The following is an 18429-nucleotide window of genomic DNA, read 5'->3' on the forward strand; positions in this document are numbered from 1 at the left end:
CTTCACTAGGCAGTAATTTTCCAGAATGTTGAAATTAGAATTACTTTATTGTTTACCCTTCATTACTTTTGTATTGTTTACAGACTTGATGATAATATCAATAAGAGATATAAGTTGTTTGTCATGAATTATTAGGGATCATGCATTTGGAGATAACTTATCCAACTTCAATTTGACTGTAATACAAAAAAGTTTGGAAAAACAATCAAAATTCAAATCAGAGCTTATTTTTCAAATGCATTCTGTGAGATGCAAGAACTTTCTCATATCTGCCCATACTGTTTTGAAGGGTTTGGATTAACATGCATCAGGTGAACCTCTCTTTTAGAGGCCACCCCCTGTTATACAACCACTAGAAATGACTGGAGTTACTTCAATGTCAGATCAAATAATCCATATTTTTCTTTTAACTAAAAGGATCATGGCAGTGGATGTCCCTGGACTGGTGTCTGTGATCGTTTTTTATATTCTTATCCTGGCAATTGGAGTATGGGGATCGCGTAAAGCCAGGCATGTTGAGAAGAAATGCACAGGCCCAAAGAGCGAGATTGCCATTGTTGGTGGCCGCAACATCAGTGTTCTGGTTGGGATGTTTACCATGACAGGTAGTCTTTCATTTTTTATTTGAAAATAATAATTGTTGCCTGTACTTTCTTAATTCTATTCTTTTCTGTGTTTTGCTTTAAGCAACATGGGTTGGTGGAGCTTATATTATGGGAACTGCTGAGGTTGTTTATTCTCCCAGCCAAGGCCTTGTCTGGGCTGTGGGCCCCCCTTCATTTGCAATGAATTTTTTGTTGGGTAAGTAGACAAAGCAAGCCAGCCTTCTGTCTGTATATCAAGCCACTGGTTATTGTTTTATATAGAAGAACTGGTGAAAAGTGTTCTTCTTTTACAACCTAAAAAGCAGAAAATATGTTAGTGCAGTGAGCAGTTTCCCTTTCAAACTGTTAACCAGCTAGTTTCTGTAGATATTTAAAAACAATAGGAATCCTTTAAAATCTAACTTGCTCCCTGATGGATATTATGAGTTAGGCTTTGTTGACTACATGAAATTGATTGTTTGTGCTTTCTGTTTAAGGTGGACTATTTTTTGCAAAACCAATGAGGTCAATGTGTTATGTGACCATGTTGGACCCGTTTCAGATTCGTTATGGCAGCATATTTACGGCAGTAATCATGCTTCCTGCTTTGGTCAGTGACATATTATGGGTTGCCTGCATCCTTGCTGCTCTTGGTAAATAACTAATTTTCTCCATTTTCATGTTATAATAATCAATATTTCTTGCATAAGTTGCTTAAAATAGTGATAGTTTTTATTGAAAACTGTATTGTACTCAGATGGATCCAGTAAATTGTGAAGTGGAGAATATTTAAAAAATGAATAACAGACTGAAGCTTTTTAAGCCTTATTTTCTTTTAGTTGCCATGTTAGTTACAGGTAATAGAAACACAATATTTAAGATCAGGATATTACATCAGATTAAACATTGTTTTTTTTTTTAAAGGCACTTTTAAAGGCACTTTTAATCCGACAAATCGATTTTAATCCGATGAATGTTCTAGTTTAGTGAAAAATTAATGATTATAAAAAGGACCATCCATATTTAATTTAGAAAATATTAAGAAATTATAAACAATACAATCTCTCTGAATATTTTGTAATGTCTTGTTTTTGTTTTTTAGGTGGAACTATGAGCATAATTCTTGGGATATCATCCACCATCTCTATCATCATCTCAGCAGCTGTCTCCATCATCTACACATTTCTTGGAGGCCTTTACTCAGTTGCATACACTGATATTTTCCAGCTTTGTTTTATTTTTGTTAGCCTGGTAAGAAATCAAAGCACATGTTTATTTTTAATGATTTATTTTGTACAGGTAATTTTTAAAAAGGCCATAAACATATTTGTTTGCAACTTAAGCCAAATGCAATATCTCTCCCTGCTGAGACCTTTAAAATCCGACAGATAAGAATATTGCCATTAAATATAAACTGATGTGCAATCAAATAAAATAACATATGGTGGCTATTAATGATGTATCTTTTTCAGTTTAACTTTAAAATCAGCAATATTCTGCAACTCATTTTCACTTCACAAATTGTTCTCCCTATACTGGGCAACATAAAATTTTCAAACTGTACAATTATGGTCATGCAGCTTACTTTGCCAACTTACACCTTTGAATTTTCTCCTAGGATTCAAAAATGCTATTGTACAAAATATATGAAAGAAAAGATTGGCTAAGAACAGAGCCCTGAGGAACACCTGTACTACATATTAAAATGTAATGCAGTGACTTTTTTTTTTTTTACCAGGGCAGCATGGTGGTGTGATGATTAACATTAACATCATTGCCTCACAGGAAGAGGGTTCTGGGTTCGAGTCCCGGGAGTACCTGGACCTTTCTGTGTGGAGTTTGCATGATCCCCCTGTTTACATGCGCTTTCTCTGGGTTCCCCGGCTTCCTCCAACAGTCCAAAAACCTACATGTTAGGTTGATTGGACATTCCAAATTCCACTTAGAAGGCAGTGTGAGTGTCTCTGTGTGGCCCTGCGATGGACAGGTGGACCAGACCATTCAGGGTGTAACTTGCCTGTTGACTGCTGGGATAGACTCCAGTACCCCCCACTGCAAACACATTGAGGGATATTGGATGGAATTTTTACATCTTGCTTTGTTTACAGGGAATGATTAGATCCAGTCTAAACATGTGCTAGAGGCATTCATGTTTGATAATTTTGGAACACATATATTAAGGTATAATGTGTAAAATTATAATTTTTTTATCTATAAAACCACTCCAACTACAATTTGTGATTTTGTCTCTAGACCACCAAATGGAATTGAGGATAAAATCAAATTTTTAATGGATACAATTAATATTTGATTCATTAGTAGTTGACCACATCCTTCTCCAAAATCTGTGGAAATGAAGTAAAACAAAATGGATTAAGATGAAAATATATATCTGGATCACTAATTATGGAATATAGAAAGAGTAGGATTTGGAAATAGGTGTAAGTAATATAGAACTCAAAGAGATGTGCACTACTCTGGAAATGTTGGAAATTTTACCTAAAAGCTAACACAATCTCTTTTTTTTCTCCCCTTTTAGTGGATCTCTGTCCCGTTTACCCTGCTTAGTCCAGCAGTTACCTCTATTTCACAAACACTTCCACTCAACCATACAAATAAACATGAATGGATCGGACACCTAGAAATGGCAGACGCAGGAAAGTGGGTCGATGAGATGCTGCTGCTGGTAAAAACAAACTTATAATCAAACAGAAAAATTATTTTCCAAGTCTGTATATGAGCAACCAGTTTCCATTGTGTTTATCTGTACCTCCATAGCTGAGGAAGCCTCAGACTCAGATTTCAACAAAGATCAACCTATACAGTAGGCTTAGTTTACTTTTTTGGATTATGTGAAGTACTTTGATGTAGAGAATATCATTGGATTTCCAAAAGGTTTTGAACAATATAAGATATGACAGACAACAATTAGTGAGAAATAAAGAACTCCCAAATGTTTGTATGTGTTTTTATCTGTGACAAATTTGGAATTCAAGCATGTAAATTAATCCTTTTTTCCGCTGTTTTAAATGTGTGGCACTGCCATAAATAATGCCTACACTAGATGGCAGCATGTAATCAAACTACAGCAATAGTGTCTTTTGCTTGTAAAAATGATGCTCATAGTAATCAAATTGGACAACTTATTTTGAAATAGAAATGCCAATTTAATAAACTTGGCTGTGATGCAAAAAAAAAAAGAAAAGCAAAAGAAAAAAGGTACGTAAAGAGTACCATAGATTTAAATTGCCACATTAAAAAGACGTTCTTTATATTTTTAGATATAGTTCTGTGTGACAACATTCTCTCGAGAAAAGCTCTGTGAGATAATTGAAAAGTAATCTAACTAATCTGTTTTTCTGGCATTTCAGGCTTTAGGGGGACTGTCCTATCAAGCTTTATACCAAAGGATCCTCTCCGCATCCTCCTCTGCTCAGGCACAGATCACCTGTTTCGCTGCTGCTGTGACAGTTTTTATCATGGGAATCCCCTCAGTTGTCATTGGAGTCATGGCTGGTGCTGCAGGTATTCTCTCACACCAAAACATCAGAAAAGTTTATTTCCCATTTAACTTTTTTTAAATATTGTATTATCTTCTCCTTTTCTCTAAGACTGGAACCAGACTGATTACGGTCTCCCTCCTCCGTTTGAACGAGGAGATGCAGGGAAGATCCTGCCTCTGGCTCTGCAGCACCTCACACCCACCTGGGTGGCAGTGTTAGGCATTGGTTCTGTGGCTGCAGCTGTTATGTCCTCCATGGACTCTGTGCTGCTTTCATCAGCATCTATGTTTACACAAAACATATACAAGAAAATTTTGAGGAAAAAGGTGTGTGGAAGCATAGTTTGATCCTTCCCTAAATAGAGACACTGTTCTTATTATCTGCTTTTTGTTTTTTCTGTTTTTTTCATTGCGTGCAGGCCTCAGAGAGGGAACTGCAGTGGGTGATCCGCATTTGTGTGCTGGTTGTAGGTCTGGCTGGAATGGGTTTGGCCTTTGGGGATGACAGTGTAGCAGCTCTCTGGATCCTAAGCGGAGATCTCCTCTACTGTGTGATTTTCCCACAGCTGGTCTGTGTTCTGCACTTCCAACGTGCAAACACATATGGAGCTATTAGTGGCTTCGTGGTGGGCTTGTTGCTCCGGGTACTGAGTGGTGAACCCATACTAATGATCCCTCCTCTGCTCCTGTACCCTGGATGGAGGGAGGAGAATAATTGGATCATACAGTACTTTCCTTACAGAACTGTCGCCATGTTATCATCTTTAATAAGTATTGTAGCAGTGTCATGGCTGCTGGACCTGATCTACAATCGTCAACTTGTTCCAGAGTCGTGGGACTTTCTGCAGGTTTTTAAAGAGAAGAATGATACCGAGGAGCAGGACAGAGAAAATGATCCTTGCGAAGAAATGAACCAAGTTTTCAACACAAAATTCTGAATTTCCAGACATGCAGTATACGACCAGCAGTTTTTGTAGTTTGCCAAGGCAGCTCCATTACTGTAGTAACATTGTTTTGTTTTTTTATTTTGTTTTTTAAGAAATCTGTTACAGCCACATAGAGGCTGGGTGATAAGTTTCTGGTTTGTTGTGCCTTCCTTAAGACTTCATGTTCTTGAACTTCTTCTGATCACTTCCTGATGCAATAACAAGCTTCACATTGTTTTGTCTTGATTTTATGTGGAGGACAAATAGTACTTACATGTGAAACAGCAGAACTCATTTAACAGCTGTCAATGGTCAAGCCATTCTACCACAGTTCTAAGCACCGGAGAGTTTTTGTTTTTCACCTTCATCAAATCCTCTCAGTATTAAAGTTAACTTTGTTTCATATTGTTTCACTTAGGTCATTTCAAGCGAGTTAAATGAAAGTGCAATAAAGACAATAAATTAGTATGGATATAATTATATATAGACAGGGGAATCTAAGTGAAATAGTCTGCTTAGATGACTTATAGACACATGCACTGTTAGGACGCCCTACCTCCTCATCCCCCAGTTTATCTGTAATGTGTCTGTTGGAGCAACGGAGGGCAGAGTTGTCAAAACAAATGGGAATGGTGACCGGGTTTTATCTGTTGTTGTTAAAGACTGTTGGTAAAAAATAATAAAAAATATATATACAGAAATAAAAGTTTGAGAATCGATTTCTTTATAATGACTCTCTTTTTAGTAAAATTTGTGTTTTCAAGAGACTTTCAAGAGACTTTCAAGAGAGCCCTTAATTCAAACAATCATTTTCTAAAGTTTATTCTCAAGGTTTTTATCTGAGTTTGAATTATTTATACTAATTAAATCGTTAAGCTATAATGTATACCCCTATATTTTACAGGTTCCTCCATGGTGTGCAATGCTTGTGGGAATAGTAGAGTTTCTAAGAAACATTTTCTTTGAATAGAATACATTTTTTTTGTTGAATCATCAAGTAAGATGACACTCAGCATAATAAAGATACGAGAAAAGTGCTGTTTAATTGATTTTTTTCCCCACATTGCTGGAACGTGTCATGAGGTTGAAGGCAACAGAATAAGCAGAGCGCACTGTCTCCTCTGCTGGTGCAGCAGAATAAATGAGAGATAAAGGCAGAGCTGTCCGCCCCCAGTCTGCTGAAGCTCCATGCCAGGTTTTCCCTCAGGTCTCTAAGCAATGTTTGCAGCTTGAACTTTTATGTAGCTGCTTTGGATTTAAGATTAAAACAATTCTAACCACATCAGGTCGGTTTTAGATTGAAGTTTTTAATTTTCCCCTTTCATTTGACTTAAAGCATTTTTTATTTTATTATTTGGAGAAAGAATTATACAATAATAAAATTGTTTGTGCTAAATAATGCAATATTTTACCCGTACTCTTTTACGTTTTTCAATCTTTTCAACTGACGTGGATTATTTGCTATATGAAATCTATACAAAGACTAAGGTAATCAATATTAAGTTTTACATCTAGTTGGATCCATTAAATAATACTTTCTGTATTTATATAATCCTGAGTAGATTTCATCTTACTACCCATGACTAAGTTTATTAAGAACAAATTGTGATCTTTAACTTTTTATTGAAAAGCACTGCTGATTAAAACCAATGCATTTGCAATCAAGCAATGAGTGGAAAGATATTAAGAATGTTCCTCACTGCTCCTTTTTTATCTCACCTTTACTAAACAGCATTATATCTACTTAAAGTTTTATATGAACATAATTTTGTTCCTTTATTCTGATAATGTTTTACTGGGAGCAGGTGATATTAAAATCTAATGATATTAAATTTTTAGGGAAGATTATAAATAATTAAAAACTGAAAAAATACCTGATCAAGTGTATTTAAATTTCCCTTAATTAAGTGTCCAGTTTACTGTAAGTGATGCAATCTAATGTTGCTCTCCACCACAGCTTAAGAGGTTTATTAATAATTGTATTGACTTAAATATCATTTTAGAAAGTCCAAATTGTAAACATATGCTGACATGAGGATGAATTAAACATTTATGTTAACTAAACTTGTTTAAAGAATAAACAATTTCAATTAGATTGTTAAAAAGAAAAATGCTTACAACACAATATTTGTTTATTAGTCAATCTAATTTTAAACGCTACTTCATCTTTTCAAACAGCTGGAAATGTTAATCTTGATACTAATCTGACTTTTTAAAGCAAGAAACATATTCATGACTGATATAATCTAAGGGCATTACTACTGGAAATAGTTTCAAAGAGTTTTATTTGCAATTTAGAATTACAGCTCGTAATACTCGCTTTAAATTGTTTCTTTGACCCAGCACATCATCCTGTAGATGTACAGTCAGACAGCTTACAAAGGAAAGGAGGTCTACTTTTCACAAAAAGACCAGAGTCAATAACAAGGTTAGAGAGAGTTAGAATATCTCTCCCTGTGCTCAATGATTTGCTTTACATGGTAGCAAAATCATTCATATTCGGTAGCAAGATATTTGGATAAAAGGAAAAATTAGGATAGTAATTATTAAATATGGATCAAAAGAAACTGCTAGAAGCTACAGCAAAATGTGAAAACTTGCCTAGATGTTCACCCTGTGCAATTACTCTGTTTTACCCTGTGCAATTACTATTTAATACCAATAACAGCTGTGCAATAACCTGTATCATTATATTTGATACCCAGTCCAATAGCTATATATATATATATATATATATATATATATATATATATATATATATATATATATATATATATATATACATATATATATATATATATATATATATATATATATATATATACATATATATATATATATATATATATATATATACATATATATATATATATATATATATATATATATATATATATATATATATATATATATATATATATATATATATATATATATATATATATATATATATATATATATATATAATATCCATCTATATAAATACCTATGTAAATACCCTGTACAAATAACCCTGTATAATAACCCAGCTAAATAAGAGACTTAAGCTGTCATCTGATATGTGGATGCTCTGTATATACTGTAAATGCCCCATGCACCTTTTTCCTCCTTTGGCACCTTCTTCTTCTTTTTTATGACTATTTGTGCTGATATAATGAGTAAATGTCTCCAATGTGAGATCAATAAAGTCAATCAATCAATCAATCAATCAATCAATCAATCAATCAATCAATCAATCAATCAATCAATCAATCAATCAATCAATCAATCAATCAATCAATCAGTTTTATGAATCCTGCTTGGACTAGAGAAGTAAAACATATTGTCTTTGTTTTCTCTCAGCAGTATCACTTTGTTAATGTGCCCATAGGGAAATTTGCCTTTTATCCAAAATATAAACATTTTACCAAAGTAGCCAAATCAGTCTTTTAAAACCACAGGACTAAAATGATTTCCCTATCTGGCTGAAAAGCTTTGCATAGTTCATGAGCAAGACATATTGACTCTGTGCAGCGACCCCTGATCAAGGGAGCAGCTGAAAGGAGACAAACGTCCCAAATAAAGGAAGAGTTTTTCCTTCTGTTGGACCTTGATGTGGGCTGGCTGAATCTTTAAACACTAGGAGCTCAAATTTTCCATGAAGTGAGTGATAAGAACAGTTAAGATTTTCTTAAAGCTTTTGTGTGTGACTAATAATAATATTTGTGTGATCAGGTCATTCTTTGCCGGCCAGTTTTACTACTTGCTTCATCCTATGCATTCTACTGATGGCTTTCTAAACTAAATAAATGCAGATGTAGACACTCTGTCATATAATTATAGAAAATTACCTTTCACTGTTTACAAACTCTAAAATGATTACATATTTAAACTAAAGGTGGTGGACTGGACTACAGAAAGGGTTTTGTTTTTGGTATGATTTAGGGGCTGTTAAACCATAACATAAAATCTTACAGCCTCTGACCAGGTGGTCTTATTAACTTGAGCTCAGTGGGACAGGAGGAAAAAGAAAACAAAGTCAAAAACAAGTCCTACACTTTAAAAAATTCCAGATCTTGCATCAAGGGCAACAGTTGAAAGACTGCTTTAGATTTTCCTTACAGTAACCCTATGGAAGATCATAAAAGCCTCTGCTCCTTTTTAAAGTTTTTCAGAATAACAGACCTCTATCTGCTTTTTTTTCTGTATGAACAGAATCTAAATTCCTGGGGTTCCTTGTTTTTGTTGTTTATAAAATAAAACCAGTTCTCTCTTTGTTAGAGCATTTGTTTACAGATTAAACGAACTTCCTCTAAGTTAGCGGAAGTTTCCAAGTCTTTCCATGTATTCTGCTATAAATTACGCAGGCAGTAGCGGGTGTGGGGCTCCATCTGTCTAAAAACATGCATGCTGGGTTAATTAGTGGTTCCGAAATGACTTTAGGGGTGAGTGTGTGTATGAAAGCTGCCCCACCCTAAGTGGTATGACAACCATTTCTACAAACGATCCCAACATTTCTCCCTCACTTTAAATCAGTCTGTGTTTCTCACATAGCATCAAGGACACAACTAATGGAGGAATAAAACCTCAGAAAGGAAATCAAGTTCTCGTTTTTAAAGCAACACAAAGATACATTTAATTTAACAAATGTTAATATTGTAAACTGAATGTATGCAGTTAACAAATTGGGGCCTGTGATAAAATTAGATTTATACCATGCTTCAGCCCCAAATTATTTTTGAAAAAATATCAAATTGAAATACTAAATATATAAATAGGGTTCTATAAACCCAGGAATCATATATATATATATATATACACTCACCGGCCATTTTATTAGGTACCCCATGCTAGTAACGGGTTGGACCCCCTTTTGCCTTCAGAACTGCCTCAATTCTTGGTGGCATAGATTCAACAAGGTGCTGGAAGCATTCCTCAGGGAGTTTGGTCCATATTGACATGATGGCATCACACAGTTGCCGCAGATTTGTCGGCTGCACATCCATGATGCGAATCTCCCGTTCCACCACATCCCAAAGATGCTCTATTGGATTGAGATCTGGTGTCTGTGGAGGCCATTTGAGTACAGTGAACTCATTGTAATGTTCAAGAAACCAGTCTGAGATGATTCCAGCTTTATGACATGGCGCATTATCCTGCTGAAAGTAGCCATCAGAAGTTGGGTACATTGTGGTCATAAAGGGATGGACATGGTCAGCAACAATAGTCAGGTAGGCTGTGGCGTTGCAACGATGCTCAATTGGTACCAAGGGGCCTAAAGAGTGCCAAGAAAATATTCCCCACACCATGACACCACCCTCACCAGCCTGAACCGTTGATACAAGGCAGGATGTATCCATGCTTTCATGTTGTAGACGCCAAATTCTGACCCTACCATCCGAATGTCGCAGCAGAAATCGAGACTCACCAGACCAGGCAACGTTTTTCCAATCTTCTATTGTCCAATTTCGATGAGTTTGTGCAAATTGTAGCCTCAGTTTTCTGTTCTTAGCTGAAAGGAGTGGCACCCGGTGTGGTCTTCTGCTGCTGTAGCCAATCTGCCTCAAAGTTCGACGTACTGTCCATTCAGAGATGCACTTCTGCCCACCTTGGTTGTAACGGGTGGTTATTTGAGTCACTGTTGCCCTTCTATCAGCTCGAACCAGTCTAGCTATTCTCCTCTGACCTCTGGCATCAACAAGGCATTTCCGCCCACAGAACTGCCGCTCACTGGATGTTTTTTCTTTTTCGGACCATTCTCTGTAAACCCTAGAGATGGTTGTGCGTGAAAATCCCAGTACATCAGCAGTTTCTGAAATACTCAGACCAGCCCTTCTGGCACCATCAATCATGCCACGTTCAAAGTCACTCAAATCACCTTTCTTCCCCATACTGATGCTCGGATTGAACTGCAGGAGATTGTCTTGACCATGTCTACATGCCTAAATGCACTGAGTTGCCGCCATGTGATTGGCTGCTTAGAAATTAAGTGTTAACGAGCAGTTGGACAGGTGTACCTAATAAAGTGGCCGGTGAGTGTATATATATATATATATATATATATATATAAATCCCATTGAGATTAAACCCCTTTTTAAGGGAGTCCTCGCCAAGAGCAGCAAAGTTAAATAATAAATAGAGACACATTAAATTAAATGACAGGTAGCCTACATAAAAAACATGTCAAGTAAAACAATTACAGATCATTGAGGCTGCCTCAAATTCTTTGACTTTCAACTTAAAAGCATTTAAAAATGAAAACTCAGTCAACTACCATATATATTATATATATATTATACATGTATATATTATATATATTCTGTATACAGGTATATATATATATATATACATATATCTATATATATATATATATATATATATATATAGATATATATATATATAGATATACATATCTATATACTATTCTGAGACACTAAACAAACAGCTTGACATACTACACTATGTGTGTAATTAATGTAAATATATATGTTTCATTTTCTAATACGAGGGACGAAAAGTGATGCTTTATTATTATTATTATTATTTTTTACACCTGTATATATTCCGTTTTGGCGTGTTGCGCTCTCTGAGACCTGGACTAAAATCCACTCCGGTTTTTGCCGCCCGCTCCTTGCCGTGTTATCCGTGGAGCTATGTTTTTCAGTGTGGGAGATGCTGACTCTTGTCTGGAGCAGCGATCCCACGGAGGGGTTGAGACCAGCAGCAGCAGCAGCAGCAGCAGCAGTCTGCGCTAACTGAGGACGAACGAAGCGGAACCATTTCATCCTGGATTTTACGCGCAATCGGATCATTTCTATTCTTACTTTCCTCCACGTTGGTGAGGGGAATACGAGCAAAACAGAGGAATCACGCGTAAAAGACAACTGCGTGGCCACGCTCTCTCTCTCCCTCCCACCCAAGCCGAGGTCCTGTAGCTGAAGATCCATTCTCCTGCGTGGCACAAGTCTGGTATTTTCTCTGAGTTGCAAACCCAGCAGGGATCAGTCCGACAGGAGCTGAGGGGAAATTTAGTACTAAATCCAGCCGGTACCTCTGCTGGTACTGCAATCACTCCTGGATCTTCTAGGCTGTGCTTGCCGGATGGCATAGGCAAAGAAGGAAGGGGGGGAGGGGGGGTGTTCATTCATTTTTCAGCCCCTCTCAGCCACCACCCCTGTGGATGTGTCCGTGTTTTTTTTTCTTTTTCATCCTCCTCTTCATCATTCAGCATTTTCACGAGTGGATTCTTGAGAACAATTTAATAGACATCTGCTGGAAATATACATTTAAATCTAAGCATTTTTTTTAAATAATCATTATTGCCAACAACCAGGCCTTAAAACACTGGAGGCGCACTGCTGTTTTTAAGAGATGGAGAATGAAGATGGGGATTACCATCATTTATCCAGGAAAATCACTGGCCTGTGCGCGCCAGCAGCCAAAGTGTGCAGTGATCACGAAAAATAACAGGCTGCATTTTGGGGATTATTTTCGATCAAAAACGCCATTCCTCCCCACCTAAGTCGCATGTATTTTTTTTTTTTTTACACAACTACATAAAATAAAACCTCACAAAGCATTTGGAGTCTGCCAAAGAGTAGCCTTGTTGGCTACAGACATTCACCATACCTTTGTTTTTCTTATCATTTTTTTAAATATACATATATAAAGGCTCTCTTGTGAAGCGTGGACGTCTACGAGCCTTTTTATATTCATTTTTTTTGTATTTTTGAAAGGAAAATAATGAACGTAGGAGCAGGAACATCGATGGGTTGCCTGACCTTGTTTTGGGGTTTGCTGCTGTTTGTTTCTTCCATCTGCGTAAGACCTATCCATGGAGAGAGTAAGTAGTGTTTATTCCACATTGTGTTTATGTTTTAGGTAAGTATGTCTTTGAACTTATAATATTTGTGATTAACTTAATATGTAAACAGTAGGTGTGCTATAGGGATAATTACTGGGTTATTTTAATTAGAGTTCAAGCATAACCCCGCCGTGCGCCTGCTATAAAAACGGTAGATCTGGACCATGTGTTTCTGAATAACTGTAGGTGAACACTGCTAATCTATCTATGTACGCCCATTATTTTATTTGATCATCCATACTTGGGTATTTAAACCAAAAGAGGAGGGGATCCGGTGGAGCAGGAGCATCCGACGCATTGTTTTGAGCGCGCAGAAGTCAGAGGGATGGATCCAGGGAGCAGAGCTGAAGGTTACTACACCATGTGGCCATTTTGCATTTGGAAGTGTGGCGTCGCAGCGCACGAAAACAGCATAATTAAGACAATCCTTTGATTTATTCCAGTAAAACACACACTTACACTGTCGGAAAATAAGTCAATATTATTCTTGATTTAACAATAATAAAAAAAATGTCGAGAAGCTTTTGAACCGTTTGTTTTGGTGCTCCAGTCAATGGAATCCTTAAAATAGAGCAGCTTCAGAGCGCCTGTTGTTTTCCACCTCGGCTTTATGCGCTCTGCGCTAATTAAGCTTAGGAGAGGGTTGGTGGCTCCCAGTCTGGGAGACATACAAGATCCTTGATTTTGTTAAAAAAAAAAACATTTTTGTTACAGAATTTTTTTTAACACTGTTAATTAAAGGGGAAAATATTCACACATGTGGGAATTTCCATGTAATTTCCTCTTCCAAGACAATTTTTGAGGGCAAATTTTAATTTCAGTCTTTTAATTTCTTCCCTGTACTTGAGAACTTAAGATGTGTTTGATGTTTTCTGTATAAAGGTCTCCCAATTTCTTTTATTGCAAAAAATCAACATACATTAACAATATAAAACATTAATAATTACATATACAACAACAAAGGGCTTTACAGAACAGAACTATTTTTTTTAAATGTCAAAATCAAATCTAATCTATGCTCCAGGGTTACAATTCTTTAAGGGCGGTTATAATTTGCATGGCTTTAGCATTTGAACAGAATTTTAGGGAATATATATATTAATAGAAGATGATAAAATCTGGAAATTAGGTTTTTGTTGTAAATATTTGGAGCTGTAAATAAGATATTTACCATAAAAAAAAATGTATAACGTATAAAAATTCTGTTTTGACAAGTTCACATTTCTCCATCCCAAACAAACAAAACATCCTTATCTGTTAAGGTAAGGCGGCTGCCAATTTTAGAGAAATTGCTAAAACAATTTTACGTCACAGAGAGTTTCTATGCAGGCTGGAATAGTCTGCCATGTGTTAGACATCAAATAGAGATAACCTACCAACAAAATACGTAATAACAAAATAATAAAGTATCTTTGTAAATCCTTGATGTTTCATTTACCTTTATTCTCTTCATTTCTTTCTAATTTTCTTTCCTTCATTGTAACTTTCCTTCCTTTTCTTCATTATTTATTTTCGCTTCACTTTAATCATGCACCATGCCTATCTTACCTCTCCTGTATCCCTTCTGTGTTTTTGCCTTGCTTGTTTTCCCATATTTTCCACATTCTTTACATTCTTTTTGAATTTATTCCTTCTTCTTTCTGTTTTTTTTTATATCCCAACCATTCTGCATTACCTTTCTTGCCATCTCTTCCTTCCTAACTTGTTTGTTTTTATCTGGCACATTAGAGTCTTTTTTTTTTCTAAACTGGAGTTTGAATGAAAAGTGAAACAAAGTCGAGCAAAACAATCAGATGAGTCTACTAATGTTTATTTAACTTTTTTTAGACCACAACTTAACTTTCCTATTTTTACATTTATTTTTTATCTCTACTTGAACTGGGTTGAACTGTAGTTCAAGCGTTTTGCATAAGGATTATTTTTATGCCTGTTTTTGACCAAGTTGTTCATTCTGATTCATCACATTCATTGTTTTACCTTGCGCCCCTTTTATTGTGTTCCATGCTTCTTTCCCTTTTAGTTTCCTTCCATTCTCTCTTTACCTTATCATTCCTTCCTTCATTCCTTATTGTAGTTTTAATGTTTCTGTCATTTCTTCCTTCTCATCTAAACTTGTTAGGTTGTTTTTTTCTTACACTCTTCTGTTTCTTTCTTTCTTCCTTTCTTTCTTTCTTAGATTTTGAAATTAAAGTAAGCTAAGAAATCTGACTATAAATCTTTTGTTTTGTTTGGCGATTTGGAATTCAGTTTTATTTGCTGTAGTTCAATACTATAAGCTGTAAATATGATAGAGGCTGGGTCCTACACCCTCATGTAAAAGCTTACATATATGTACACCTCTGTACTATATCAATCTGGGTAATAATAAGAAAAAAGAAAGCATACAATTCAATATAACTGTATTTAACTGATTAGAAAGAGTATTTTAGGCATTTTGGTTTGCTGTTTTATTATATTTGAAAAAAGTCTGATTTTGTTTAGTATTTAACTGATCAGAGTGGATCAAGAGAAAACTAGCATATTATAATCATTGGCAGATAGTCTGGTTTATTTGTAGCTTTCTTTTACTTGAACCGTGATTTTGAGATTTCCAGAGTTAATTTCTCTCACAGTCTGTCTTTTCTTTTATTTCTTTTCCCTGATGTCTTATGTTTTATCATAATGAGCGCTACTCTTTCATAAACACCTGTATGATTCATTCTGCTTTTGACTTAGAGATTGAACTTGCGTCTATACATGGACACCACTATCACCCCCCCCCCCCCCCCCCATGCCTCACTTAGGTGGAAACCTCTTTGCATGTGAAGAGACATGCAGATGGACCACTATTAACATCTAAATAGATAGGTGAGGGAGTTTCTCTCAGATGTTGAGTCTACTATGTAGAATACATCAGGCCTTCCAGAAGACACAAACTCAGTGACCAAAGCCTGTGCAGAATATAAGCATCAGTGTCACTAACTCAGTACTTGTGGATGGTGTTTACTTTACATGGGCTGGAGAGCGTCAGAATTTCCAGCTGCTGTCATCACTTAGTGGAAAATCCCAAACCTTTCAGAGCTCCATTTGGGGTTCAGATCTTTTTGTTCATTTTGATAATCTGTCCGCACCAGTAAAATGTAATTAAGCTCCCTTTTAACTCCCGCCGCAACAGACTTTCCATGCCACAACTTTTTAGCATGCAGTTTCTTTTTTGTGTCTTGTTTTTTTTTTTTTTTTTTCTAAGAAGGGAGATAGTGTTGGGAAAACAGTTGGTGTTTGGAAATCATGCATAAGATGCAGGAAGCAGATTTGGTTTCATCGATTTGGGGAGAGTTAAGCTGCGTGCTGCTCGAAACCCTCATCATTTGGCAGCCATACCCAGAGCTCTTTAACCGTATCCAGAAGCAGTGGTGGTGAGGTTGTCTGAGCACAAGCCTTCCATGTCCTGTCTCATGAGGACACAGCAATGTTCCTGTCTCTGTCATCTTGGAACATTGGATTGGCGGAGACAAGTGATCAGCCATCAGTGAGCATGCTGTTTGACAGGTACGCTTCCTGTCCAACCTTTTCCCTTCTGGGTGGGGCTCGGCGCAGGACGGCTCTCCTTAACATGACAGGGTGCATACATCAGCTAAGACCGCTGTCGCTGCCACCCAAGGTGCCCTGCTTTGCCTCGTGACTCTGGTGACATAAGACCTCCACACTTGCCGATTGTCTTCTCCCTCTTTGATTGGTGTGTATAACTGAGTCAGTGGCATGCCCGTGGGTAAGGATGTGAAAGTGTGTCACTGGGCTAGTTTGTGAGCATCCTGTAGAAATGCTGTTCAGCAGCTCTTCAGGCCTGCCAGCACAGCGTTGCAAAGCTTTGATGAAATTCTTTATTTTTATGTGGCATTCCAGTTTTTTTTTTTTTTTTTGCCTGGATATAGTCTCTCCATCCAAGCATGTATGCATTATAATTTGCTCTTAGTTTACTGGCTAGTAGAGTGTTTTACAGTTTGTGTGATGAGTATAATTGTAAACTCCCCTACTGCATGTCACCTGTCATATCAGATAAGTGCTGCCTGTGTAAAAACATTCAAAGATAAAGCTGCCAGGCCTTTCATATCAAGAGATGCACTGATTGCAGTTTTTTTCAGGTCTCCAAAAAAACAAATATTTTTTGCTAAATCTGTTCTTTTAGGGAGTCGGTTTCATAGTTGAGGAACAGCTGGTTTACAGTCTAGTTCTGGGAACATCCAGCCAAGCGGTCTATGAGCATTACACATGGCTTATACCTGAAATGCAGCTTTAGAAATGTCGAATGAGATGTTTCCTTTTAGACAAAAAACACAATATTACAGTCTATCCTTTGACGATCAAGTAGGTTGTCAGCCAATTATGTGATTTAGGAGACTGTTGGGATATGAGAAATATCCCTGATCATGGCCAGGATCTTGGAAGCAGCATTTTGGATAGTAATGGATTAGAAATTATGTCACATAATGGTTTGTAAGGGGAGACGCTGCAAAGTCGTTGACTCAGACCGGTTTCCCGAATTTTTCTGAATATGTACTAGTGTTTTTATTTTTAAAGCAACTAACCTAATAAACTCATCTTGACTAAATTTATGACTAGGATTAAATTAGGAAGGCTTTTGATCTGTCTCTCTAAATGTGTGGGGAAAGTCCCTGCTGCCTTTAAATAGTCTCCTACAATTCTTGTCACTTAATTTTGCCACATTTTTATAACTGAAGAGAACATCTATTAGCTTACTTTATTATTAGATTAGCAGCTGGTCAGTTTGCCTATTCAGCATGTTTTCTCCCTTGCACCTTTAGTTATTATGCTATGAAAAGCATTCACCTGACAGTTTGTCAGTGTATACTTGCACAGGGGAAGTTTCATATCTGTGTTGACTTAAATGTTATTCCTCTGATGGATTTCTACTAGAAGTAATAGATATTTTGATTTCTATATACCAGATTTCTTAAGGTTCTAACTGTGCAAAATAGAACCAGAACCATAATTATTCTTAATATAAAGTAACCCAGCAAAATTAGCAAAAGAATAAGATTTGTGCTTTGCTATAATTCATAGAATTATTGCTATAATTCATAGTATCACTTAATTACCAATGTGCACTTGTTTCATGAAGTGTGGATAACATTGTTTGAGAGCCCAAAATAAGGACAATAAACATGCAAAATGAGCTAGATTAATCTATTAAATAGCATAAAAATGTACATAGAAGGATAGTTTTCTTTTCTATTTGTCTGCTTTGATAAAATGGGTTTAGTTGCTGGCTTATAAAAAAAAATGAACAGAGCTGTTATGTGTTTGATCTACCTCTCAGCAGCCAGTCAGTATTGGTGCATCCCTACCATAAATCCTTTTCATTGCATCCTGTCAATCAGGCCATCAGTGGTTTAGAGCTGTTGTAACAAGGATAAACAGCAGGTAAATTTGTTTGCATAGCTCTTAAGGGATTCTGAGTAATTCCATTTGTCTAATTGTTTCAAACTAGCTTATTCTGGTGATTATAACACCTTCATATTTATTCAATAGCTTGTTTTTTTTTCAGCTTTTCACAAATAGAATTTTATTATTTTC

The 18429-nt window shown here is 36.2% G+C and overlaps 2 protein-coding genes across 3 annotated transcripts in view; both read left to right on the forward strand.

The window, feature by feature from the left end:
* Positions 1-5731, forward strand: part of LOC119772377 (high-affinity choline transporter 1-like) — a 37281-nt gene extending 31550 nt beyond the window's left edge. Inside the window, exons 2-9 of one of the 2 annotated variants that reach the window (XM_038268756.1) lie at positions 418-605; positions 688-801; positions 1082-1237; positions 1687-1835; positions 3124-3270; positions 3956-4109; positions 4196-4413; positions 4506-5731. In XM_038268756.1, coding sequence (XP_038124684.1) covers positions 418-605; positions 688-801; positions 1082-1237; positions 1687-1835; positions 3124-3270; positions 3956-4109; positions 4196-4413; positions 4506-5024 — 1645 coding nt within the window. In that variant the 3' untranslated portion in view covers positions 5025-5731. The remainder of the gene's footprint in view (positions 1-417; positions 606-687; positions 802-1081; positions 1238-1686; positions 1836-3123; positions 3271-3955; positions 4110-4195; positions 4414-4505) is intronic. The other variant, XM_038268757.1, reaches the window with a different exon arrangement.
* Positions 5732-11695: 5964 nt separating this feature from the next.
* Positions 11696-18429, forward strand: part of LOC119772423 (insulin-like growth factor 1 receptor) — a 106111-nt gene continuing 99377 nt past the window's right edge. The window contains exon 1 of the mRNA XM_038268836.1: positions 11696-12834. Coding sequence (XP_038124764.1) covers positions 12735-12834 — 100 coding nt within the window. The 5' untranslated portion in view covers positions 11696-12734. The remainder of the gene's footprint in view (positions 12835-18429) is intronic.

The sequence above is a fragment of the Cyprinodon tularosa genome, unplaced genomic scaffold (assembly GCF_016077235.1).
Source record: "Cyprinodon tularosa strain WSP-4 unplaced genomic scaffold, ASM1607723v1 ctg71, whole genome shotgun sequence".
Lineage (NCBI taxonomy): Eukaryota > Metazoa > Chordata > Actinopteri > Cyprinodontiformes > Cyprinodontidae > Cyprinodon > Cyprinodon tularosa.